General features: G+C 42.1%; 1 protein-coding gene across 1 annotated transcript in view; it reads left to right on the plus strand.

The window, feature by feature from the left end:
• Positions 1-2,628: 2,628 nt before the first annotated feature.
• VWF (von Willebrand factor) overlaps positions 2,629-25,756 on the plus strand; it is a 146,453-nt gene continuing 123,325 nt past the window's right edge. The window contains exons 1-7 of the mRNA XM_074901829.1: positions 2,629-2,750; positions 4,261-4,315; positions 4,883-5,041; positions 6,694-6,796; positions 6,882-7,090; positions 16,779-16,903; positions 23,930-24,146. Coding sequence (XP_074757930.1) covers positions 4,261-4,315; positions 4,883-5,041; positions 6,694-6,796; positions 6,882-7,090; positions 16,779-16,903; positions 23,930-24,146 — 868 coding nt within the window. The 5' untranslated portion in view covers positions 2,629-2,750. The remainder of the gene's footprint in view (positions 2,751-4,260; positions 4,316-4,882; positions 5,042-6,693; positions 6,797-6,881; positions 7,091-16,778; positions 16,904-23,929; positions 24,147-25,756) is intronic.

The following is a 25,756-nucleotide window of genomic DNA, read 5'->3' on the forward strand; positions in this document are numbered from 1 at the left end:
GGAAAAAGGAAGCTTGTCCTTTGGGTGTCTATCTCAATTTTCTTTGTTATGTCCCTTAAGGTCCCTAAGACACTTAAGAGATGTCATGATGTCTGACTTATCTGAATCATCTATTAAATACTGGCAGTGCGAGTCACAAGATGTCCCCCAGCGTAGACCAAGACTCTAGACGGGTGCCTGTGGACTTCAGAGGCTCAGTCCAAGTTCAGTGAGCTGCCCACCTGCAGCCTGCTCCTCTCCAAAGCACCTTTTGATGGGCTCAGACTTTTGTGTGGTTTGCTCTCTCCTTCACTGATGCCCCAGATAAAGCTTGTCACGGTGTGAAGGCAGTGCCACAAAAGCTCATTAAGGAAGACCTCAGCCGTCCATCATGGTTACAGACTAAACAATCCCGCACAGTTGAAGAACTGGCCCCTTTTTATAATAACGATAAAGAAATCGCTACAGGACAAACCCAGCAATGTTTCTATTTTTAAGGACTGTTTTAAGGGACTCCCACATTATCTTCTGTACGTGCTAAATAAAAAGAGTGTGAATCAAAGCTGCCTGTTAGATTTAGATTTGCAAGAGGAAGTTAGCAAATGAAGCGACTTACATGGGGCACTGAAAGGATTAAAACTGAGAAAAAGACAAAAGACCGTGATGATAGAAGATCTTGTGCCCCATATCATGAATTATACTGGGGTTTCTGTAATGAAAGCTTTTGAGGACATCTCTCTGTGATCACTGTGACGTACAAAGGACATGCTTAGAGATGGCAGCTCGGAGGAAGAGGAGAGAATGATTCCCAGCCAGCGCTGCTCTTCTGTCTTCATACGAAACCAGAAGCAGAAGTGAGACTAAGAGGAAAAGCAAGAGGCATCTTGCCTGTTGTCTTCACTGTTGCCTCATTTCTGCGTGCTGTTCAGCTGTAGCATCAGCCTTGAAGGCGGTTTCACGTGAAATGTTTTTAGCCCTTCTCTTTAGTCATGTCAGGTTTAGACTGGGTAAAACCCTGCCCTGCAGATTTCAGCGCTGTCAGAACCTCCACACTTACTGGTCCCTCTATCTAGGTGTTCCCAGCTTTGCTGTTGCTCTAATGCAAAAAATGCCAAAGAAACTCTTTTTAAAACTTGGACTCGTGTATTTTTTCCCATAGATGTTACTCCTTTGCAAATGCAGAGGAGCACTTTGAGCAGAAGCTGGGGAGATGCGATATTGTCCTTTATGGGCCCTTTATTGCAGCGGGAGGGATGTCTGTGGAGCACAACAAAGGTCGTGACTGTAGTGGACTTCGAGTTTCTGCACATGGGGGACATTTTCTTGTACATTCCCCAGGATCTTCCCAGCTGCTTTCAAGTGTGGGCCTTTTGTCCTGAACATGAACAGGGCAAACCTTACTGCTGCTGCAGAAAAGGCAGGAGCACCTGGTTGAGAAGACCTTGACGGACAGCATTCGTTTTAAATTCGTGTTCTCTGTCTTTTGACAGAGACAAAAGAAACACTTTGGTCTGTGCTTCTTTCTTTCTGTCGCTGGGTAGCTGTAGCACAGCCCTACAGCGTTTTAACACGCAGATGCCACTATACAAAGTCAGTACGGCTAACAATTTAGTATTTGTATTATCTGTAGCTCCTCAACCTAAGCAGGCTCATCACCTAAACTGTCTCAAAAGTAAGCCATTGCCATTCTGCAACTATCAACCTAGTTGTCTGTAGAAATCATGAGTGAAATTCCCTGCAGGAAGAAATGATGATGATACATGTGCTTTTTAAATTGTTCTTGTTTTCTAAGAACTGTGTGCAGAGAACTTCATTCTCAGAATTCCTTGTGCACCAGACAGACACCCTGCTGTGCTGGGGACTCTCAGGAGGCGTTTTTTTAAAAATTGTTTTGCATTGTTTTTCTTGGTTTAAAGTAAGGGCCTGATTCTATGAACAAGTGGCAAAATATGATTTATGGGGAAACATGTTGCCTTCTAACCCCTTTGTTGTTACTAGTTGCTATTGAAAATACGAAGCATGAGACACTGAAAGTGAAGGAAGATGTCATCTGCTCTGCATTTTTTGTTCAGTGCTGTACATATGCCCATAAAGCTTGTGCCCACCTCTGTAAATAAATATGTGCATGATTAACTTGCTACCATGTGTTGTTCCAGAGGGTACCTCTATAAGTGTTTGCAAATTCAAGGACCAAATGTGTTGATCTAGGAAAATGTGACAAAAATCAAATGTGTTTGCACCTGGAGAACAATAACAGGTCAGTACTAGCTCTGATTATTTTTTTTTTTTTTTTTTTTCCTCTTTTAAAGCAGATTGTAGGAAAAAAATACTACATGGCTCTGTGGTCTTTGAGGTTTGGAGCATCCTACTATTTCTCTTTAACAATAGTCTTTCAAATAAATATGCTGTCTATTGGCTCTGCCAGTGAGATTTGTCACACATACACATGCAAAATGTATTTCAAAGACTTATCTGTCATGTAAGTTTTTAAAACTATTTCCCCTCATTGTAACTTTCTGGCAATTAAGGCTACTGATTTACACGATAGCAATTTTATCTATTGTCTTGAGAATCAGACGGATGTGACGTTTGGTCTTTATCTTTCCTTTTAAATGAACAAGAGTTCCTGGCTTGTACAAAAACAAGAAATTTCAGACCAAAGCCATTCCAGTCCTGTCTTCGGAAAGGACATGGGAACAATGGTGTTGTAGGCTATAGGTAACGACTGGAGGAGCTTCTTCACGTGCAAGAGGAATCTCGCACAGAAGAAGGTACGTTCATTTTTAATTAAGCCAGCGATAAAAATATGGAGGGTTCTATACTGGCAGATCTTACTTGATTTGTTAGTGGCATCTGCTCTATTAGAATTGGGGGAAACTTCAAGTCTGCAGCTTAGAACAAACTGAGAGGTGGAATGGGGCTGAAGAAAAGGGTTTTATACCCCTTTTTTCTTTGCCTGCTTTGTAAAACTGAAGGGTTAACAAAGAAAAGGAACATCTGATTTGGTCACAGTAACGCAGTGCATGCACTAAAAATACACTAGCAAGCGTGTAATCTGAGAATAATGCCTATTGTTTTCTTTACCATTACTTTGTAGTCACATTCCCATGCAGTTGCCACTTCTTAACTGTCTTCCAGCAGTTAACAGCCTTGTGTCAGATTGACACTTGAAGAATTATATTAGACTGAATTTTGTAACAGATCATTCTTTTCCCATCTTTTGTAAATAAGGCAAACTCAGTGTTTGTTCATGTGGCTGTGAATTGGACCTACCTAACTGACATCAATAAAAAAAATGTAAACTGAAATCAGAATTTGTCCTTGCAAAATGTATTCTAGGCTTTAATTGGAGGGTTCCTTTAGGGAAAGGTGTGTCTGGTCTCCTGGCATTAATATATTAAGTATGGTATATTTAAGCCTCTCTAGTTGCTTATATGATCATTAAATTAACTCACTTAAATGGACTCCCTACACCTTCCATCCATTAACTGCTAATGTCTTGCCACAGAACACATCTGTAGTTTACCATCTGCACGACACTCAAATCCTATTATTATTTTTAAAGGCGTGGTGTTACAGGAGGTAGTTTATAGACATATGGAGAACAAAGGCAGAGTTTTTGGTTGTAGAAAGCAAGACACAATGCTAAAACTGCTTTTGCTGAATGGGAATTTTCACCCTGAGCCTCTAAGCTCTGCACAATTTCCTCCCTTCTTGCCCCTTATCTTGAGCATATAATCACCCTGAAATCAGTGGATTTATGAGCGTGTGGTTTTAATGATCTGCCAGCCAGACCCGTTGGCTGGTGCAAAACCTATATATTCTTTCCCTTCGTGGATGTTTGGGCAGGATGCAAATCTTGTGCAGCAGAGTTGACTTCTACTGGCGCCAAGTTGTCTGATCCAGCCTGGTGTTCTTCTTCATGTCAGGTTGTCTGTTAAATAACGCTGCGTATTGAAAGGCTTCACGTGTGCTATGTATTTACTCAGGTAAACTGGAATATGTGTTTATGTTGGGTTGCATCTCCTGCGGAGGTAGCCCACATTTCCCTGAAATTAAAAGTGGAAATGGGAACAAAGAATAGTTACTCTCTTAGATACCCACCCGTGCTTCTTTAAATAGGTAAACTGATTTAGTGTGGCATGCGTTACAGCTTTCTGAAATGTACAACCTCAAAAATAACTTTATAAGGGAAGGGCAGAAAATGTTGTGTTCTTGTGAAACAGGCTAAACACCCCAAACTAAGAATGTTCTAATCTCTCTCTTTTTGATTTTTGACAGATGCTTCTCTTGGCAGTGCTGCTAAGAAGCCTACTGCTGCCCACTGTAATATCAGGTACAAACCCATTTATTTTCATAGGAATTATAATATGTTTTCCCTGTTTCTTCTGTGAGATTTTTTTTTTCACCTGCTTTTTGCCCATCTAGTTCTGCACTCCTGGCTCAGGCAATACTCTCATCATGCTAGAGACATCAATAAAGTTGCTCCTGTTGGCTCTTTACCTTGCAAGAAGCACTGCGAGTCGCAAAGACTCCTTGAAGTCAGCGATGTTTGGCTGAACAAACTACGGGGCTTTGCTACTGCCCTACTGATTTTAATGGGATTGCAGGCAGGCACAGATAAATGGGCACATGGCATTCCTCAAAGGATCAGGGTGGCAATTACCCATGCGAGGTTTAGGCCAGCAGAAATAAAGTAAAAAAGCAGTTTCATTGACGTGTATAATACAAAAATCTGTGCTCGATCCTTATGCCTGTCAAGCCAGACATACAGTCTGCCTAGAAGTTAGAGCTAAAGGTCCAGGACACGCCATGCTCAATGGTGATAATTTCCAGCAGACAAATTCCTGAACTGAAAAATGATTGTTTTACACTGCAAGTTATGTTGTGTTTTGATATCCAGGATCATCAGGTTCTTTGCTTCGGGAGTCATCAGTTTCCCGTTGCAGCCTTTTTGGGAACGATCACATCAAAACTTTTGATGATTCTTTCTACAATTTTGCTGGGGACTGCAGTTACCTCCTTGCTGGGGACTGTCACAAGCGCTCCTTCACACTCTTAGGTGAGTCTGAGCAAGATACCATGAAGTAACAAATGCAAAATATTGTAGGGATGTGGCATTGCACTGGAAAAGACAAATAATTGCCCTTTGTCAGATAGGATGGACCACTGCATAAAAGGATTTTGTTCTACTTTCTGGTGTTTTTTTTTTTTTTCCTGGTTTTTTGTTTGTTTGAAGTAGTATTACTTCTGAGGAAATTCTGTCACTTTGGCTTCTGTTATCCCTTGGTAACATAACTCACACATAACTAAGCTGCCAAGGAATGGAGATTTTCTTACTGGCTGTTCCAAAGAGCGAACATGAGACCTTTATTAATTTTGAATTTGCTAGGGGAATGTGGCTGTTAAAGCTGCGTGCAGGAATAAGAACTATATGACCCCATAGAACTAATTTTACCTGTATGCTAAATCACCCCAGTAAGAAAAATCTCATCCTGCAGGACAAAAGGCTTTTGAATTAGCATGAGCCTCTGCAGCATTATTCTTGGGGACGGGAAAGAGATGATATGATAATCAGAATTGTATATTACTTTCATAGCAAACTCTTTTGGTAGATACTCTTATACTCACTAATACCTCTTCTGTATTAATCATAGTTTAAGATGACTTTTTACTGACTACAGTAAATTGGAGTATACTAATCCCATCACTCTGAAAAGGAACCATATACCAATTTAAATAATTTTCTTCAATTTGAACAACTTGGTACAAATTTTTTGTACACAGAAGAACCCACCAGCATATGTGAAGTATGAACAGGTTGCCATATTTTATGATCAATTAAATCTTAACACCCCCCTCATGAGCAGATACTCTATATTGGACGCATAAGCGTGGCATGATGTGTTTTTGATTCCCGTCTTAGTACATGTGTGTGGCTTTGTTTCGGTTTTGGATACATGGCTGTGAAGGGCAGTCTGCATTGCTGAGTAAAATCTAGGTCTGGGCACACTTGCCTACCTCGGAAGAGGAGGTTCAGTATAGGTAGCACGTTGTGCAAGGAACTGCCGTAAAGTCAAAGCTAGATAAGGACAAGAGCAGAGAAAGGACCATGTCTGAAAACACCCCCGCCACACCCTCCCTCCCTTCTCTCTTGGAGCTTAAGGTGGCTCCATCTCTGTGCTGCTCCTTTTGAAAAATTCAGAGTGAGTTGCCCCCACAGTTGGATAGTCAATATTGGCATCTACCCCTCAAAGACTAGTTGAGATGGTTAGAGGGTTTATCAAGAATGAAGATACCCAGGCTCTGTTCTTCCATCACTTCAATGGATTCAACCCCCTTCTCTTAGCACTGAGTTATGGGTTGCTCCTGGGAGTAAACTAGGAAGGGAAAGAGCAAGGCAGATCATTGGGCACGTCTCCTGTGGAAACTTCTCCAATGTGCATGCTGCCATGGAGAATGGTAGATGGAGAATTCACGGGCTAGAGTCAGTAATGTGGAGAGCATGAGTCCACAGCCAGTGCCAGGTTATGCTGATGCCAGCACTCATCCTGGGACTATCCATCCGTGTCACATTAAAGAGTTACGGGATGAAGCAGATGGATGGCTCTTGATAATGTTAGATGATACCCTCCCAACCCTGCTATATGGTCTTACAAGTTGTCCTCCTGAGTCCTAGAACTAACAACATTTCCTTATGTCTTGTCTCTTCAGGTGACTACCAGGATGGGAAGAAAACTGGTTTCTCTGTGTATCTCGGAGAATATTTCAATCTCCGGTTCTCTTTAGATGGAGTTGTGATGCAGGATGACAAAAGGTACCTGTGGGAATAAACATTCAGCAGAAACAACCTGATTTTTTTTTGATGTCATATTCTGAAAAATCCCCGTTTTTCTTCACAGGGTTTCCATACCTTTTGCTTCCAATGGCATATTTATAGAGAAGGAGGCAGGTTATTATAAAATATCCAGTGATGAGCATGGCTTTGTGGTGAAGATTGATATCAGCGGGAATATTCAGATACTCCTTCAAGAAAAGCACTATAATAAGACCTGTGGGTTGTGTGGCAACTTTAATAAATTTGCTGAAGATGACTTCAGAACTCAGGAAGGTAAGACTACAACTAACGGATAGCATCCTAATGTATGCTCTGCACGCTTTTCCTGGTGGGTGATTCAACAAAGATTTTGCCGATGCAGCAAAATGTTTCTACAGAACTTGTCAGGTGCCTCATCTTGATGTGCTGAAAAGCTGTGTGATCAAGTTGTCTCCCCTCCTGCGCCCTCTCCCCTTCCCCTCCTGCGCCCTCTCCCCTTCCCCTCCTGCGCCCTCTCCCCTTCCCCTCCTGCGCCCTCTCCCCTTCCCCTCCTGCGCCCTCTCCCCTTCCCCTCCTGCGCCCTCTCCCCTTCCCCTCCTGCGCCCTCTCCCCTTCCCCTCCTGCGCCCTCTCCCCTTCCCCTCCTGCGCCCTCTCCCCTTCCCCTCCTGCGCCCTCTCCCCTTCCCCTCCTGCGCCCTCTCCCCTTCCCCTCCTGCGCCCTCTCCCCTTCCCCTCCTGCGCCCTCTCCCCTTCCCCTCCTGCGCCCTCTCCCCTTCCCCTCCTGCGCCCTCTCCCCTTCCCCTCCGAATTGCATCCTTTTAGAAGCCTTAACTCTTGAAATACAAAGATAAACCTACAGGCTAAATAATGTACAATATATAGTGTATGGGGAGATCAACTAGGAGAAAGCCTAGCAAAAAAGATGTGAGGAATACTTGTTGATTCAACGTCTAATTTTTCATGAGTTAGACAAGTGGGAGTAAGAATAGGTACTGTTGCAATAACAGACTATTATATCCTGGGGTTTGTTCCTGGCAGGTTTCTACTTGGATTTGGCTTGGAATAGTGTTCTATAAATGGTTACCTTTTAATGGCAGTTCCCTGTCTATATGGGCTGTTGGATTGGAGGTGCACCTTATATATATCACACCAGTTCCTAATAAGAGGGAGAGATAAGACTGCTTTTGCTGCTCTATACACCTTTATGCAAAGTCTGCCAGTGTGGGTAAAGACCAAGAGTTTTGGGGAAGCCCTGAATATGGCTTTGCAGGACCAAGCTTGATTTGTGGTATTTCAGAGTGTCTTTTAATTCTTAGCACTTACCTGAAGAGGAAAGGTTTAAAGTTAGTTAATACATTAATACGTTAAATTAATAACATAAAGTATGTATTAAAAATAAATGATACGGAAAATAGAAAGGGAGACAAAGCAACTTGGAGAAGAGCCTGGCAGTGCTCCAGAGATGTGCCTTATTGACACTTGGGAAACATAAGCATAGCTTCAATGTACAGAAAAAACCCTGATTTCATAGTGTGTTGAAATGATTGATCAGTTCTTCAGCAATGTAAATAATACAGAAAACCCTCAGCTATTGGTTTTTAAATAAACAGAATTGCTTGGCAGGGCTTGGATACCTTGATGTCTGAATGTGTTGGGATCTGAGGTTTGCATCTTTTTTTTGAGACGATAAATAGGAGTGAGGCTACTATAAAAAGCAGGAGCAGAAAAAAAGACTGTATTGCCTTGGACTGTTCAAATGTAGAAGACTTCCCTTCTGCTGCTTGTGTTTAAATATGTTTCATGCTGTATTTGTTTAACATGCTGGAGACCGTATCCGCCCTCTTGCAAAAAACAGTGTTTTCACAACCACAGATTTCCGAATGTAATGACGTATGTGACAGGGTCACTGCCTGGAAGAGCTGAAAAATAATAGAGAAGGTGACAGAGAACATTTAATGATACGAGGAAAGCCCTGACTTCTGTAACCTGCATGGACATATAGATCTGTGATTTTTATCCTGAAGAACAGAATTATATCTCAGTGATTCTGCCAGTTTTTTACTGTGATACAATAGACCTTTCATTTAAACTAATTTAGAAGGAATTAGAATTAATTATGTTTTATGAATTGAATTTGTTGTGTTGGTGAGGGATGTCACTGCACCCACATGTTTGTCTTCTTGGCAGCTTTGCTGGTGGGGCAGTTCATATGAGTCTTTTTTACCTTACTCCATGTAAAACCAGTTTTTGATTAATTCAGATTTTTTTTTTTTTTTTAATAGTTGAAGCTAACTTCCAGGTGAGGGGCAACACAAGCAGCTAGGAGAGGTAACATTCTTTAAACAAAGGATCTAGGCAGCCTATTGGTGGCCTGTAAAGCAGTTTACCCTTTTCTTTCCCCTACAGTTTTTATTTGCTCTCCTTTTAGCCTGATTAGATCTCGTAAAAGTCAACCCAACCCAGGATGTGAGCTCGGTGTAATGATTTAGCAATCTGAGGGCATTGAAGGGTTACCTTAAGGTTGCTGGCAGACTGAATTCTCCTGTTGCTGTGTCCATTGCTTTCTGTTAAAATCTGGGCATATTTTGATTTATCCAATCAGGCTTCCAGTTCTAATCCATTAGAGATGTTTCTGGGCTGGATTTGTGTTGATAATAAATACAATAAGATCTTTGAGCTTCGGAATAATAGGCGAGGGAAGCACAGTGAGCAAAGGGCAAAGATAACGATCTAATGTTGGCAAGATTATGGGCTCTAATCTGGAAACCCTGGGGAGCACTATGCAGATCTGAATGTCAGAGGTAAAGGAGGAGAGATGATGCTAGAGGTTATGCGTCGGGTATTGCGCTATAGCCAATGAGCTTGTCAGATAGCTGAGATCTGTTAAACCTTCCTCCAGGTTTTTTAAAGGCTGGGCAGGCACCTCAAGGTGTATTAGGGTTTAAATTGCTTTGATTTATACTGAAAAGGAAACCTGTCTGATTGCTAACAGTCCGTGTCTGGTAGGAGGGGAGCCTGCAAGAACCGCTGTGATGGAAAGAGGTCTGAAACGTTTTCTTCTGGTTTCTCACAGGCTGCAGCTCGCACTGTTTAAGAGCTAATGCAGTACTGTTGTATCATCTTTATATCTGCCTGTGTAGGACGAGACTCATGTGACTTGATGGCCCATTTCTAGGGCATCTTCGTGGCACCAGAGGACCAGATCCCAAATTAGTGCAGAAGTCAGAGTTGTCATAGATAGAATCTAGCCCATGTAGCATCACGTGTTTTTCATGCTTTCAAAAAAAAGGCGATTTTTATGTTGAAGACAAATGAAAATATTATTTTTCTTTATTTTAGAAAAAATATAATATTGTGGTTTAATAACACAGAGGATTAGTTTGGTTTGCTCCTAAGAAAGTGGATTATGATATAGAAGTTCGTTAATTATATTTGGATTGGTTATGTTTGGATTGGTGGTGGTGAAATAAGAGGTAAAGCACCTGCTGTTTTGCTGGACGTTGCCACTTAGAGCAAGTAAATAAAGGAGGCATGAAGGAAAGCGTGTTTAAACTTAGTGAACAGTGTAACTTTAAATTTTTTTTTCTTGATATATTTATGCTCATGTTCTATAATCCATCCAGTCATGTGTTATTGTCATGGCACTCATGACTCCTCACTGTTTTGGTGTGGAAACTTGAGAGGATGACACACATTGCTTCTGTACACGCTTCTGCTGCTCAGTTACTGAGGTTCTGAAGGTCTAAGTGATGTGGCTCAAGCTAACAAATTCACATTGGTAGGACCCAGCTTTGAAGGTAGTGGCCTTAGTCTGTAGCTCTTGAACCTCACCAAAAAAAAAAAAAAAAAAAAAAAAGTCTCCCGGGCAGGTTTCAGAGTTGCAGACACACACTGCCGTTCAGACAGAGGATGGGGTGCTGAGTCACTCTCGGTGATGCAGCTGGTTACTAAACTAGCTCATCCTGCAGAGAAGTGTTTGTATCCTGTCGAGACAAACGAGATTGCTTATATTGTACAGGGTTGCTTGTTTATTGGATATGTCAGTAAAAACAAGCCAGCTGCCCCTTCAGAGTTCATTCTCACGCTTCAAGCATAACTAAAATAGAGACAGAAAGTTCTTGGAACCTTTCCAGGTTGGTGTGGTTTTGGGTTTTTTTTTTTTTTTTTTTTTTTTTTTTTTTCTTTGTTTTTTTTCTTTGTTTTGTTTTGGTTTTGTTTGTTTCTTTTTCCCTTAGATCCTAATGAAGGAGTTAATTTCTACTCTGCTTATTTGTGCCAGCTAGGCTCTGGTCCTTCATAGCCATCCTGTGAACGTTTCCAAGACTTGATAATTGCACAGGCTCTGCTTTCTGACATCATCATGCACTTCTAACTGCTTGCCAGTCCTTGCTCTTATTAGAAACATGAAGTTGAGCCCTTCCTAGATGCTCAGATATCGATTTGGCAGCCTTCAGCTTGCGGCATTCGAGTGTCTCGTGGTCCTTGTTATGAGCATTTTGCAATTGGGGATCCAAAGCACAGGCCAAGAGAGGTAACTTAGATAATACTGCAGAGGAAAATAGACAGAACACAGGCAACTTTACACTGAAATCTCCTCAGGGCACGCACACACGAGCAAGTTGCCAAAACCCCATAGCCTTGCAGCATGCTAGTGGTCAAGGGCACGGTCTTACTTTGCAGAAAGTGGAAGGTAATTTCTCCCCAATGAGAGAGGCTGAAGCACTAGTCCACGGAGCTTCTTTATGTGCCTGTAGGCTCAGTGTGCCTGGTGCTCTTAACGTGGAGCTGTCTCACAGTGATATTGCTGCCATAGGTGCACATCTAGGTCATCGTTACAGTTCATTTGTGCAAAAGAACTCATTCAAGTGCAACACAGGGGTATTAATCCATCATTTTGTTATTTGTGCATGTTGCACGCTCTTAGCATTTTGGAAGAAAAAAACCCCCAACGCAAATTAATCCAGTGTCTTATTAATACTTAGCACCTGTAGGAAGTGTTTTTCTGGAAATCTGTCTCCAAATTACAAAGATATTAATGATAAAACAATACGCATGGCTAATTTTGGATAAAGGCTTGATATTCTGATCCTGTCCCAGCTGTCAGCAACGTATCCCAGCCTTTTAAGCTGCTGAAATACAGAATATATGATGCCACTGGCGAGTAAATATAGGTTAAATGGCTAAAAGCAGACAGTATATGCAAGGAAAAAATCTCATGTTTCAAGTAATGTTTTTTTTCCAGAAGTAGTATAAACTCCTATGACTGAATATGCAACTTCCTTGTGTGTGGTACCTTTACCAGAAGCTTTTAAATCATGTTCCAAATTCACAGTGATGGTAGTGCAGATAGGATGCATTTTCTATTTTTTTTTTTTTTTTTTTTTTTTTAATCTTTCTTCCTAAAGAAATAAACAGAAGTTTTGGTCATTCTGAAATCCAAATTTCTTGGCATTTTACTGGATATCAATAACCTTATTTTAGGCAATTTAAAAGCTTTGTTTGGCTTAAGTAAACAATCTCATTTTCTTTCATTTTAACTTGAAAGACATAGATTCACAAGGGAATTTAGCTGTCATTTGCAAACAGTACAGATGAAGACTTGCTTTGTACCTGTCTTCATTATATGACACTTGTCTGAGATGCCAGAAACCTGCATTTGTAACCCACTCTGCTTTATTCAGAGTTTGGAATCAAAGTTAGGCATTTTTGTTGAGTTTTTTTTTGTTGTTGTTGTTGCTTTGTGAGACATTTTCGTTGTGGGCTGTGGAGTTCTGGAAATGGTTCTTTCTCTCTCTTGTGTTTAATATTATTAATCTGGTATTCATTGAACCAGAGAGAGGAGGAAAGACTTTATAGCCCATGACATCTATATTTCATGTCGTTAATTTGGTCCAAAGTATGGAGCAATTTTTGGTCAACCTCACCAGTAGTTTTGCTTGTCTGGAACCATGTACTAACCCATGTAAAACTGTTTAAAATAAACCCCTAACAAAGAAAAAAAAAAACAACGATTGCTTGTTAAATAACCAACCGTGAAAGTTTGCACACCTCTACTCCCAGTGTGGTAGTGCCTTGAACAAATTCTTGCATATATTTTACAGATGAGTTAACAGACCCTGGGAGAGTTGACCTGATGGGCCTGTGGCTATATAGAAAATCTGCAAGAGGCCCAGGGAGGGAGGTCAGGGCTCCTGCCTCCCACTCGCGTGCCTTGAGGGCCAGGTGGTTATTGCAAACGCTTCGTCTTGCCTGAACACCGGTCTCAAAGTAAACAAGAAGCATACTGGTTTCAGATTTCAAAAGGAACTGGTGGCTTTTGAGACCCAGATAAGTAGTGAACACTGAGTTTTCTGTCAAACGTGAACATCATCTATCTAAAAATCAGATAAGTGAAAGAAAAAAAAAAACAACACAAATGAGCGGGGATGAGAAGTCTTGCCCCAAACATGTCAGTGTGGCTTGTGGTTTTGGTTTGTTTGTTTCTTTTTTTTGTTTGTTTTAATCTCCAAAGAGACAGAGATGTGAGGGCAGCAGTTTGAGCACTAAAGTCGTAGTCCAACAGAACGGCCCTGGAGTTCCTACCTGCTGTTCAGGAGGCTGGTTCGTGGTGCTCTCCTAGAGGGTCATCAAAGTGCTGGGATGTTTCTGGGATGCAGGGAGGAGGTGAGATTTGGGTTGTGCTTTAGCAGGTGCCTCCTGAACCCATCCTGCATCCTAAAAGGACGCTGCACGCCAACTAGCTGCCAGGGGGTCTCGGCTGTTGAGCAGCCAGTTTGCATGCCGGTATCAGTCTGTACTATGGTTCCCATCAGGCACTGGTTCTTCAAGCACTTGTGTTCAAATTCTTTGTTTTTGTTACATTTTGTGACAGCATCTGTTTTCAACATGCTTCCTTCAAGACTTAGACAAAACAACTTGCTTTAGCAAAAATCCCACCTGGGCCGTATGGAGGGTTTCTGGGGGTAGGGCTCTGATGAGTCCTGGCTAGGAGTTGTTTCTCCAGATTTTTGGCTGCTTAGAGAAAGCAGAAAAAACAAACGTGGAAGGAACAGAAGGAAAACAAAACTCTGCTGTGCAGGAGAGGAGGGCAGTCTCACTGTGTGGTGGGTGGGCAGTGCCAGAGCAGGCAGCTGAGCTGAACGGCTGCTCTGTTAAGAGTATCACCTGCACACTTAAACCCCAGGGTTTTTTAGGCTGTTCTTGTCATGTTGTCCGTTCCACCAGCTTCCCTTTCCTATTCCCTTGAGTCCTTCAGCTGAAGGAAATGGAGGTGTGGGGTGAAAGGCAACGGAGGTGCTGGCTGCTCTTCCCTCTGCCCAAAGCAGTCAGATGTGCCAGGGATAATTCTCCCTCCCTGCTTTTCTTCCCGAAGCCTCATCGAGTAGATGAAATGTTTGAGAATCACGACACTAATCGAGAGGGCATCTAGCGCAGAGAGTAGGTTGAAGGTTGAAGATTCTTCTCCAACGTTGCCCTCTGCGGAAATAACTTATCCCCATGACCCCAGTTTAAGTAGCTCAGTGGCACTAGAGTCACTTCATAGTTTCAGGTTAGAGCTCTTCTGATGGCCAGTGACACCTTCACATCCAGCTGCTTTTCACTTTTACAGGTGAATTGCATCGTACTCTGTGTGTATAAAGCTGCTCATTCAACAAAAATGCAAGTACTCTGCAAATACAGGTTCTGTTGAATCTGTATTTTTGGAAGCAATAGCTTCCAAATATAATTATTTATATTATATTATTCTATAATTTAAATATTATATGAATATTATAATATAATTTAAATATAATTTAATTATATTGAGTGAAATACTGTGCATCTTTAGTGACTGTGTTGGTTATCATTGAGGAGAAAGCTTCTGGGGAAAAGCAGGCTGGCAATTGTGCATGCAAAACTTTGCAGCACTCTCATTTTAAAGTCATAGTGCCTCTCCAGCCCTTTACCTGTTGCCATAGGTCACTTAAGGCTACACTGGACACATCACAGGAAAAAAACACTCTCAGCTGATGTCTCAATTCATTATTATCCTAGATTTTTACTGTTCTATGTTGAGGAGGCTTACCAGGGGCAGGATCTTGAGCTATGGAGCAAACCCAAATCAATCTAGTATTGCCTGTTCCAAACAGCTTGTAGCTTAGTTTAAGGGCTCCACTTTGCAAGGAGGAAGAACTGCTCCAGCAAGTTGTTGGCAAATTGCTCTTGCCTGTGGAATGGTCTGCTAATATAGAGACAGGTGCTGGCAACAAGAGGGTTTGAAGAGCTAGTTCCAAAAAAAACCCTGAACAACAACACAAAAGTTTTGAAATTATTTTGATAAAAAATTTATTTGGAAGTGTTAATCATAGAAGACAGCAGAAGTGTTAAAATAGTATAATACAAATGTCGCGTAAAAGAACTACGTAAGAGATGTAAGTTTACAAGCACCAGAGAAGAAAAAAAATCTAACGGAGGGGGAGAAAGGAAAAAACAGGTGACCATCATTTCAGGGCCAGCAGTTGTCCCAACCTTCAGATCTTAACTCGTGGGTAAATGCAGATCTGGTGGTACGAATCTCAACGTGGACGTGCATTCAGAGCCAGAGGAACACTGCTTCAGAGCAGGGCCCTTCTCCTGTTGTGTAACTGTTAGTGTAAAGCTGCATTAGTGCAAATAAAAGGGGATGTATTTAGTTTGGTGCCTTGCTTCTCATCAGATTTCATCGTTACTCTAATCTTTACAATCTGTGGTAAGATACAAGGTTGTGGTCTTGTTGCTGTTTTTCCTGTGTTCTGCAGTGGGCCTAACATATGCTACGTTTATAAGTCCCTAATTTCTAGTTTACAAAAACGTCTGTTAGCTACTGGCTTTATTACACCTAGCTTAGCATTCTCAGTGTAGTTTTCACGACTATCCTTTAGTTTAGGAACGGTTTTCGTTTTCAGTGTATTCCGTGTGTTTATACCTGTACAGCAGGTAGCTCAATGAAATTTTTATTATAGATACATATATATGTTTTATAAAATAGTATACAGGTGTATTTGGGAAGAATTTATTTTGTTTTCCAAATAGGGTCAGGGTCACATTTCAAAATATTCTCTGAGTAAGGTTTTGGGAACGCATTAACAGTGGCAACTGATGTTCTCACATGCAGCACAGTAAGGTCTGATAAAGTTACAGACCTGAGAGTCATGAGATTGACTGTTTTGTAGCAGGTACCCACAGAAGGACGCAGAGGTAGTCCTCAAATCAGCTGGGCCATAGGAGGCAAAAGGGGGAGAAGGGAACTTTTTTTTTTTTCTAGGAGGTTTTCTGGGAGGATCCTCCGTCTCAGAAGGATGGATCAAGAGAAGCAGAGATAGTCTTGCATCTCCCAGAAAGTGGCAGCCATACAGATTAATTCCAGTTTTGCTTTTATGCAAAGTGGTCATAAATCTTGCCAAGCCTGGGCCAGGAGCTGCTTGTAATAGGACCAAGGAGCATGTTTCAGGACAGCTTACAGAGTAAGATCGTGGACCCAAGCAGTAATGGAGTATGCTAAGTTTCTTTGCACACAAGATTTAGTTTCGGATTGGAGGAATGGGCTCAGGAATGCCAGTATTTTCTTTGATTATGGAGATCAGCTTCATTTTGTTTGCCTCTCTAATACGATTTGTGTTTTACTGACAACTTTTAAATAGTAGGAAAATAGGTAGGTGTGCTTAGACTTCTGCAGTTTATAGCTGGCCAGAAAATCATTCCTACCATGAGAGTGCTGGGAGCTGCCTTCTGCAGGCTTTAGTCTGTCCTTGAGCTTGGAGAGGTCTTCTGCAGGAGTCGCTCCAGATCACTAAAAGTGGCTTTTCTACAGTCAATCTATTTGGAATAGAAATGCATTTGATACGACAGTTTTTATTTTTAACAACAGCTTTCAGCAGACTATCTCACTGATAGTAGGCAGTAATGACCACTTGTCGCTCAAAACCCTAAACAGCCACGTGCTTCACCTCTTCTTCATTCACAGGGACCCTTGTGGGAAACAGTTACGATTTTGCGAACTCCTGGGCTTTGCACAGCGAAAACAAGCGGTGCAAGAGAGTGCAGATTCCAAGCAACACCTGCAACATTTCATCTGATATTGCGAAGAAGGTTGGTGCCACAAGATACTGTTCTGGTTTCGGTCCTCCTCTACCTGAAGCTTGCCTGCCCTTTGGCAGAAGAACACAAATGTTTCCTTGAATCTGTGTCTGTCCTTAATGTGGTCCTCCCTCAGCAAGCCTTTAGGGTGTGAGGTGCAGGAGATGCCCATTTTGGGTTTCTGAGGTGAAGTGTGGTCGGAGATAGCGATACTGGGCGCTGCTGCTGCTGCACTGGAACAAAGTGCACAACTCCTCATCCAGCTGGCAGGAGTGAACCGTGGGGCTGGCAGTGGCCGTGTGTAGGTCCCTGCGGTGGTGTAGAAGGTGGAAGCACCAGCGACACATCCTCAGCACATGCCTGCACTGTCTGCGGCTGCTCCTGGCCCCTGTGTGAGCTGGTGTGGGGCTGGGCACAGGATGCAGCTGTGTGCTTGTGGTTCCTGAGCTGATAACTACGTGCCTGCCCTGCAGTCTCTGGCTGGTGCTAGCAGGAGGATTTCTGCACTGGGCTGCCTGGTGCTATCGAAAAGTGACCTCAGAGGCTGTGTGTTATGACCGATGTCTTATTTACATGCAGTGCTGAGAAAGGAACAGTTTACTCACTAGTTAGTGAACGCAATTTTTCTCTCCTACTGCATCCTGCCTGTTGCTATTCTTTCTCAAACTGTAGTACGTAGGTACCGCTCCTTCCTTTCCCCTCCAAACCCAACACACAAACGTCAAAGAGATAAACAAAGAAACCAACAGCTCATTTGAGCCTGAAGTGTGAGCTGCTGCCAAAGTAACTTTGGTGTTACTTGGGAAAGGTGTGTTTAGGCAGTGCCTGTAGAATGAGGTAGTTGATTCCCTCTCTTATTCTGCCAGCAGGGAAGCATCAGCGCTGAAGACTCTGGGAACCACCAGCACAAATAGGATTTGTGAATGTGTTGCAGTTCATATACCTGAGAGTCACCAGAGTGGGGAGATGCTTTAGCCAGGATATTTTTGACTGAGGAGATGCTCTCTGTAGGTGTTACAAAGGCTCTGTGCCACCAGGCTATTTCCCTTGCCAGAGGGAGGAGGAGGAGGAGGTTTCTTCAGCTATGCATATAAATAGTGGCTCTGATTTGTTGAAGAAACATAGAACTGCTTGTCTCAGCCAACTCTGTGACCCCTTTGCTGCATCAACCTTTTTTCTTCTCCTCTTTTACAAGTATAAACATGTTCTTTGTTTCCCTTAGACACAGGGACGGTCACCAGCTCAGGGAGGAAAGTAGCTTTGAATATATACTGCCTGCATGTGGCGTTGCAGGTTGTGACTGTCACGGTAAATTTGAACCTTCGTCCACAGAGGGTTTGCGTCTGATCTCATGTCCTCTGCTGTAAGTCAGAAAGATCTGGTGGGTGCCAGGTTCAGATTTACACCAGAGTAACTTAGGGCAAAATTTAACTGTCAGTTTCTTGTTGTACAAGTCCTGTAAACCAATACTCATTAAACCAGGCTCAAATACTTTCTCAAGAGTAGTAGCACTTCCTGGAACATATCTGCTCTACAGCTACTATGAGTTCTGGTTTCCTAGTTACCTGGAAAAAGCTAACTAAGACTTGGACAAGCTTGCATAGTTCTGACTACTTATAATTCCACTAAGCTTTTGAACAGGGATATTAGACACGTTCTGAAATTGTGAGGCATGCTCGTGCTCCTTGGCACCATAGCTTCAGCCTCGCAGCCTGCAAACTTGGCCAGAAAAACACAGCAGTGATTTCAGGTTGGAAATCTCCAACCTATGTTTCTTGCTTGAGCTGAGCTGGTGTGCACGGGGCGTTTCTGTCAGGGTTGGGACTGGTTGAACACCTGACTTAAGTAATGGTGCATGGTGCCAAGGGTGTGACCCAAGCGTGAGGGGTTTCAACCTGGCTGAGGTGTCTCGGGACAGGACTGAGTTTTAAACCTGGTTACAGCTCTAGAGCAGGGCTTGTGCTTGTAACTGGTTGTGGCTGCTGGAATTTTATCTACTCGGGCAAGTTTACTGTTTAGAAAATGTCAACATTGCAACTGAGGCCAGGGAGTGGCATGCAGGGTGAAATCCTGTCTGATGGGTAGACCACAACTAATGAGAGTTTTGTATAGATCACGTTAAATATTCATGTTCTGTTGGATAAAGTTTGCTCTCCTGCAAACTGGATGAAATTATCTTCTCTCGTGTGAGTTCATGAGCTCACAGCATTTAACATTGGCTTAATTTATTCGCTGTGCAAGAATAAACACAACGCTATTAATAGAAGTCCAGCCAAAGGAGCGCCTGCTGAAGAATGTAGGGCTTTTTAATAGCGGGCTTTGTTTGCTTGCTTCGACTTCAGGAATGTAAATCTCCTCCATCTCCCAGCCTCCCTCCCTGCCAGGCAGTCAGCTGCTAGGTGAGGAAAACAGCAGCTTTGGTTCAGTGCTCTCCTCCCGTCCCCGTCCCCACACCTCAGGGTAGATCTGTGGTTTTCTTTGCCCTCTCTGATGCCCCCACAACAGCATCCTTGGAGAGATGGCTTCTGATTTCTTTGCAAGATGCGGTGAAGCCAGAAAGCCCTGTTGATCTTTTATCTTCAAATCTTAGAAAATGAAGGCAATTTCGTGTTCTTTAATGAGGAAGAGCTCTTGTCCTCTTGTCTTGATTAATGGCTCCATGTATCAGCTGAAGGTCTTGACCCAGCTCACACTCTTACCCTACTGCTGCTCTGGGCCTCTTCCTGCCCTGCCCCTCCGAAAGACATACACACACGTGTGTGACTACGGCTCTGCCTGCAGATACGATTTCTTCTCAGATACACAGATTCCCCTCCTAGGGCTGGAGGCATCTTAGCAGCTGCACAGTGGAGCTGCCTGTTTGCTACCTTGTGACCCGGAGAGCATGACAAAGTGGGCAGTGTTGGAGGGAGGGAGCCACTGTCTCCATACCATGCCCTACCCTCTCCGTCTGCTGCTTAGTTACCAAAAAGAAAGATCTTTTCTGTGTGGTCAGATCCATTTTTTTTTTTACCACTTGGATGTGATGATTTAGGCTACATGTTCAATGAAGTACTAATAGCCTCTCAGATGACTAACAGCATGGGCAACATCGATCTTGAAGTAGAAAATGAATTGACAGGGATAACTGCGGTAATGAGGCAGCCTTGAAAACAAAAGTGTATATCTTTTAAAGCATTGCAATTTATTTATGCGTTCTTAGATGTTACCTTTATTTTCTAGATTTCACCTCTAACAGAAATGGAGGCATGCAGGCCACAGTTCACTGTATTCTTTCTTATTTTTTCTTTCTTATTAGAAAGCTATACCTATATCATGTTACATGTGAAAAAGACTGAAATTAGAATTCAACTGATTTCTGCTTTTGCTGAAATTTGGCTTTTGCTGTGATGAGTAAGAAATAGTCCCATTCATATTCCCATGCAGTACTTCCATATGCAATAAATAAACAGCATTTATCCCCACATCTGAAAGCAAGTGGGAGAGGTTTTCAACTTTTGGACCGTAATTTGTAACAGTAGAGGTCACAAGCAGGGCCATCAAAGACATGGACATACAATACTATAATACATTTTAGGGGTGAAAATGAAGCTCACTATATTTAAAATCTAATTTTTCTGCTCCTGAAACACACAGGTCACAACCAGCATTCAAGTGAAGTGACTTCTGGCAGTTGTTAGTGTGTTTGTTCAAATATACAGCCGGCATTTGGCTTTGGATGCTTTTTACTTGGAAAGATGGGAGCATAAATCATTCTGCCTCTGAGTGAACCAAAAGAAGATGTATTTGGAAAAACTAGACCTAGTTATGACACCAAAATATACCCCTCCTGAACGATCTGGAGAAACACTTCTGTGTATCTATATACCATAGGGCTTAAAATCAAGGGAATGAGAAGGTGTCTCTGCTTTTTCTGTTACTTTTTAGGTTTTATCTCTTTAATGGCAATTGTTAAGCAATAGACAGATGCAGTTCATGCTGCTGCAGAAGACAATGCCACAGAAATTGGAAGAATGTACAAAATTCCACCTACAACTCTGTGTGGTGGGACTGGGGCATAAAGAAGGTCAGAGAGTTTGAGATCATTGCTAGTGCCAGGACACCGCCAACCCATTTAAAGAAAAACTTAAAATAGAACTCATGCAGCAATCGAGGGAGAAGTTTCAAGACCTTCACCTATATCTTGAATACTGCAGTCGATTTTGCTAGTTTTAATCTTACAGCCACCTGTACTCTAAGGACTATTTTAGCCTGAGGCCTCACTCCCTGGTCTGTTGGTTTTAGATGTTTCTTTGTGCCACTTCCAGCACTGTTGCCCCATGAGCAGGAATGCTACAGCAGTGGGTGAGGCTGCCAACATCTGGTGCTTCCATGTATATGCATTGTCCCCTAAACTAAAGACCAAGGACATCTCTTAGTTCAGCCTGACCACTGAGTTTTAAAGAAAGAAAAAAGGAAGGGACCGTTGGAGGTCATGTAGTCCTACCCCTTGCTTTAAACAGGGCCATCTTAGGTCAGGTTACTCAGGCCCTTGTCCACTCACAATTTGAGTATTTCCAAGGATGGTGGTTCCACAGCCTCTCTGAATGCCTGCTCCAGTCTTTGACCATCCTTATGTTGACATTTTTTTTCCAAAATCTAATTGTATTTACCCATATTTCAGCTTACGGCCATTAGTTCATCACAATAGTTGAGATAATGTCTAAAAGATGGAAAATTTCAGCTATGATTTCTTGTATAAAGTTGCTGGAAAATCTTAAGCAATTTGAATGGCAAGGGAACCTTTACATAGAGAAAATGAACTGTGTGTTGCTTTCTGACATATATATATCACTTGGTTTCTTGATAACCAGCTAGAGCTCAGTCATTAGGTATGTTGTTATTGAACAAGGCCAAAGAACACTATAGGAAAAAAAAAAAAAAGGGTTTAATTTTGTGTGTGTGTGTGTGGAACCCCCTTTATTTTTCACATCTAACATTTACTGGTATGTAATAAACATGGTGATAAAAGATAATTTCTTTTAGTTTCACTGTCTAGTGGCACATACAGTGTCTGAGTTCTATTGCACTGTAACAGTTGTATTACCTTTTTAACGAGGTTATTACCTTGTTAGGAAAACTCACTAAGACAGCCCCTAAATGGGATTATTGCAGATACTGGTTTTCTCTTGTATTTGATAGTATCTGGATCAAGGCTTTGATCTGGGAGTTGCTGCACAGCTCATCCTCTGAAAGGCTCTAAGCTCGCTTCCAGTTGTATCAGTTTCATCTTGAACCACAGCTTTAAAAGCTTTTTTTGGCCGCTTCTCTTGTTGTTACTTTCACCCTTAGGGCATTTTTTTCTCAGCTTTCTTATACCTCTGTGTAGTCTTAGAGCAGCAACAACCACCATTTAAGCAGTTCCTGCTCCCTTCCTTCTAGTTTTCTTTTCCAGCTTGTTCATCATGGTGGCTGCTATCAGGGCATCAGAATTATTCCAGGCTGGAGCTGATTTTCTGGAGAACAATAATGTTCAGGTGTCTAATGGTGCTCAACATGCCGTTCCCTGAGGCCTTTCTCAGAAAGCTCAAAAGTTCTTTTTGTATGTGGCTGCTGACTGAGCACTTTGCTAAACTGAATGTATTCCTAAAGGGACAGACATTTCTGGTTGGTTTGTTTTCATAAGCAAGAAGTTATTTTTCCATTCAGCCATGTGCTTTAGCTGATCACCTGGACAAAACACCCTTTAGCAAAAATGTCTTTTCTACTCAGCAGTTTTCCTATAGAGGTGTACGATCTGCCATTCAGAGGAGACATCTAGATGTCTGCTGAACTCCTTGAGTGGTTTTGCTCCCTGTTTTTCATCTCTCAAAAACCAAAACCAAGACTTTGTCTCTTTTCTCTCTCTTTTTTTTTTTTTAAAAAAAAATTTATTTATTTATTTATTTATTTGTTTGTTTTTAGCACAGCAACTTGTATGTGCTGTAATCTCAGTTACCTGTTCAGGTATTCACTTCATTAATGTGAACTACTCTGAAGAACATGCCTGCCCACCCTATGTATAACACCTGAAATACACAGCATGTCAGTGTTTGATATAAGCAGATATAAGTTACGCTTCAATGGTGATAGGGTTGTGTCAGAAAATTGTTTTTCCACTTATCTAAACTCGGTGTCATCCTTTCAGAAGATTGCATTGAGGACCTCAGACTTATTGAACTGTGACACTATGCATACATAAGAGAAAGTCTATTTGGGAGCCTCCTTTGGAGAATTTAGCCATAAACTAAGTTTTCCTTAGCTTTTGTTTCATGTATAACTAAGTTTCATCTTAGCTCGCTGCTGTCTGAGAGGTCTTGGGACACCTTCCCTCCCCCCTCACTGTGCAGTCCTCTCCTCACACTAGCTGTTACCATACTGATTTAACTCACAAGAAGAGCAGAACAAATAGCTTTTCTTCCCTGGGTTATTTTTCTGCCATTTATCTGAGTTAAATTGACCTGTCGTGCATTGGACAAGCCAGCAGGAGCGACAGGAACATGTGGCCAGAATTGGGAAACAAATTTGATTCCTCACATTCCAGTTAGACTCAATCTTTCACTCTGAAACTTGCTCTGTTCCCTCACTACCCAAAAGAGAGTCTGGTCATTCTTCTTCCTAAGTGCCTCCATCGTAAGTTCCTCTTCCTTGCTGTGCGTGTCTTCCTGGCACTCCAGACACCATCTGGATCTTCACTGGGTAGGAATCAGTTCTTTGTTTCCCTCCATTTGCTGACCGATTGACTGAAACATCCCTTATGTGACACTATTTTATAGTAATATATTAATATATGTCTGTGTATGTATGGATTTGGTGAATAAATGGATCTAGCTCACTTCCTAGCTCTTGACTGTGATGTTATTTAACTACATGATGGTGTTAATAACCATGATGTTATTTAACAACAGTGGTGACAGTGTGTTTGGAAGAGTGGGGTTTTCTTCTTCCTGAGACTTCAGTAACTCTTTTTGTCACCTTTTCTCTCTTTCTTTCTACCCGTGTTCCTCGCTTGTCGTTCAGGGCATCATGGAAACCTGCCAGCTGCTAAGAACATCTCTGATCTTCTCCCGCTGCCACCATCGAGTTGATCCAGAGCCGTACATCGATCTCTGTGAAAGAGACTTCTGTGCCTGTACCCAGCACATGGACTGCCACTGCTCAGCGTTCCTTGATTATGCAAGAAGCTGCGCTCATGAAGGAGTGATTTTGGACGGGTGGACTGAAGAGAGCTCATGCAGTAAGTTGACAGGATTATTCCTAAGCTGCTTATCCCAAATGAGATCATGCCTCTTTTGCTGATTTATGTGCTGCAGCTAAAAGCAACTGGTGCTTTTTTAGGATGTTGATTCAGGTTGATTCAGGCATGGCAGGTTAAAATCTGAAGTGCTTGTTACTTCCATCTATCTGAAGTGCCTTTGCTTGCTCCTCCTTTCAGCTCTCCGTCACTCACCTTTTTCTAGAAGTTGTTATCCCTAAGACAGGATTGTTTAAACCGTATATGAAGAAGATCCTGAGCTGTTACAGGTCCCACCATGGTATACAAAGTCAGTGGAGACTCATTTGGTACACAAAAGTACAGACTGGGATGTTTAGGAGCTATTTTATATATGGTCCACATTGTCACAACATCCAGCCTGTACTTGTAAGTCAGCATCCTCGTGAAAGGCTCTCCTTAAACATTTTCTCATAAAGACGATCGTTTCATCCTTTATTTTCTTGAACCAATTACATTGAAGTTGAGATGTTGCCTTTTTTAAGACACAGTTTATCTGGGTTAGAGATTCCGATTGCATCTTGAAATGCTGCCTTTATTAGCCCAGTTTTGCCAAGGTCAGAGGCTCTGATTGCATCTCTGATAAGATTTTGCAACAAGGAAGTGCACAGATTGACCGAGATGGGTTGTGTTTATGGAGGAAAGGTCATGTTTGCACCCACTGTTGATATATAGATATACCTTCATACCTTCCAACTGGAGAACCCCAGTTAAATATATAAGCACACAAATTATAATAATTAAAAAAACCCCTCAGTTCTCTAATATCATGTTCTCAATGATTTTCCTCATGTTTTTACATTACACAAGAAGGACAGTTTTCTCAAGATGTTTATGCAAATTGATTTCATGGGGTAACCGACTGATTTGTATTGACAACACTTTCTTCTCTGGTAAAGATATTCTTTTGGCCACCACTAAAGGAAATGGTGCCTTCAGATTATGGTTAGGGCAGGAAGATACTGCCAACCACTTGCTCAAGGGATTGTACACCAGAGGAGAGTCTTATTTCTAGCAGCAATTTGTTACCTTTCCACTGGGACATAAAAGAGATCTGATGAAAACTTGCTTGCTCAGGTGCAAGCCAGAGAACCCATTTTTGCTGGGCCTGTCTGTAACTAAAGCCACAAGTGCAATGAACTCTTCTCTGTTCCCAGGAGTTTTAGAGCTCATTTCTAACCCTTGACTTCACAAACCGCATTTTCTCTGAGTCAGGGAAAAGAGAAGTGGCCTGCTGCCACATCAGGAGCTTAATTTTCCATCACTCTTCATCTGTGCTATGGTGCTTTCTCAGGAGGTGATGATGATAGTTGCATTGGATGCTGGAAGGGCTCTAGTGCTGGGCACACTGCTAGTGCCCAGGATCTGGAGCCACAGAGGACAAGACAGCTTCTTTGTTATCCTCCCACCTCCTTCAATAGAGGATTTGCTGGGAAAGGGCAGGCTCTAATCTTTTCTTCCTACTCCATGCCCACACAGTCTTGCGAGGTATGTCTATACATCAAAATTCAGGAATAGCTATAGCGTGTGCTTACATAATGGCCTAGCCCAGGTAATGACAGCAGTGAAGATAT

This window comes from Athene noctua, chromosome 3 (assembly GCF_965140245.1).
Source record: "Athene noctua chromosome 3, bAthNoc1.hap1.1, whole genome shotgun sequence".
In the NCBI taxonomy this organism is placed as follows: Eukaryota; Metazoa; Chordata; class Aves; order Strigiformes; family Strigidae; genus Athene; species Athene noctua.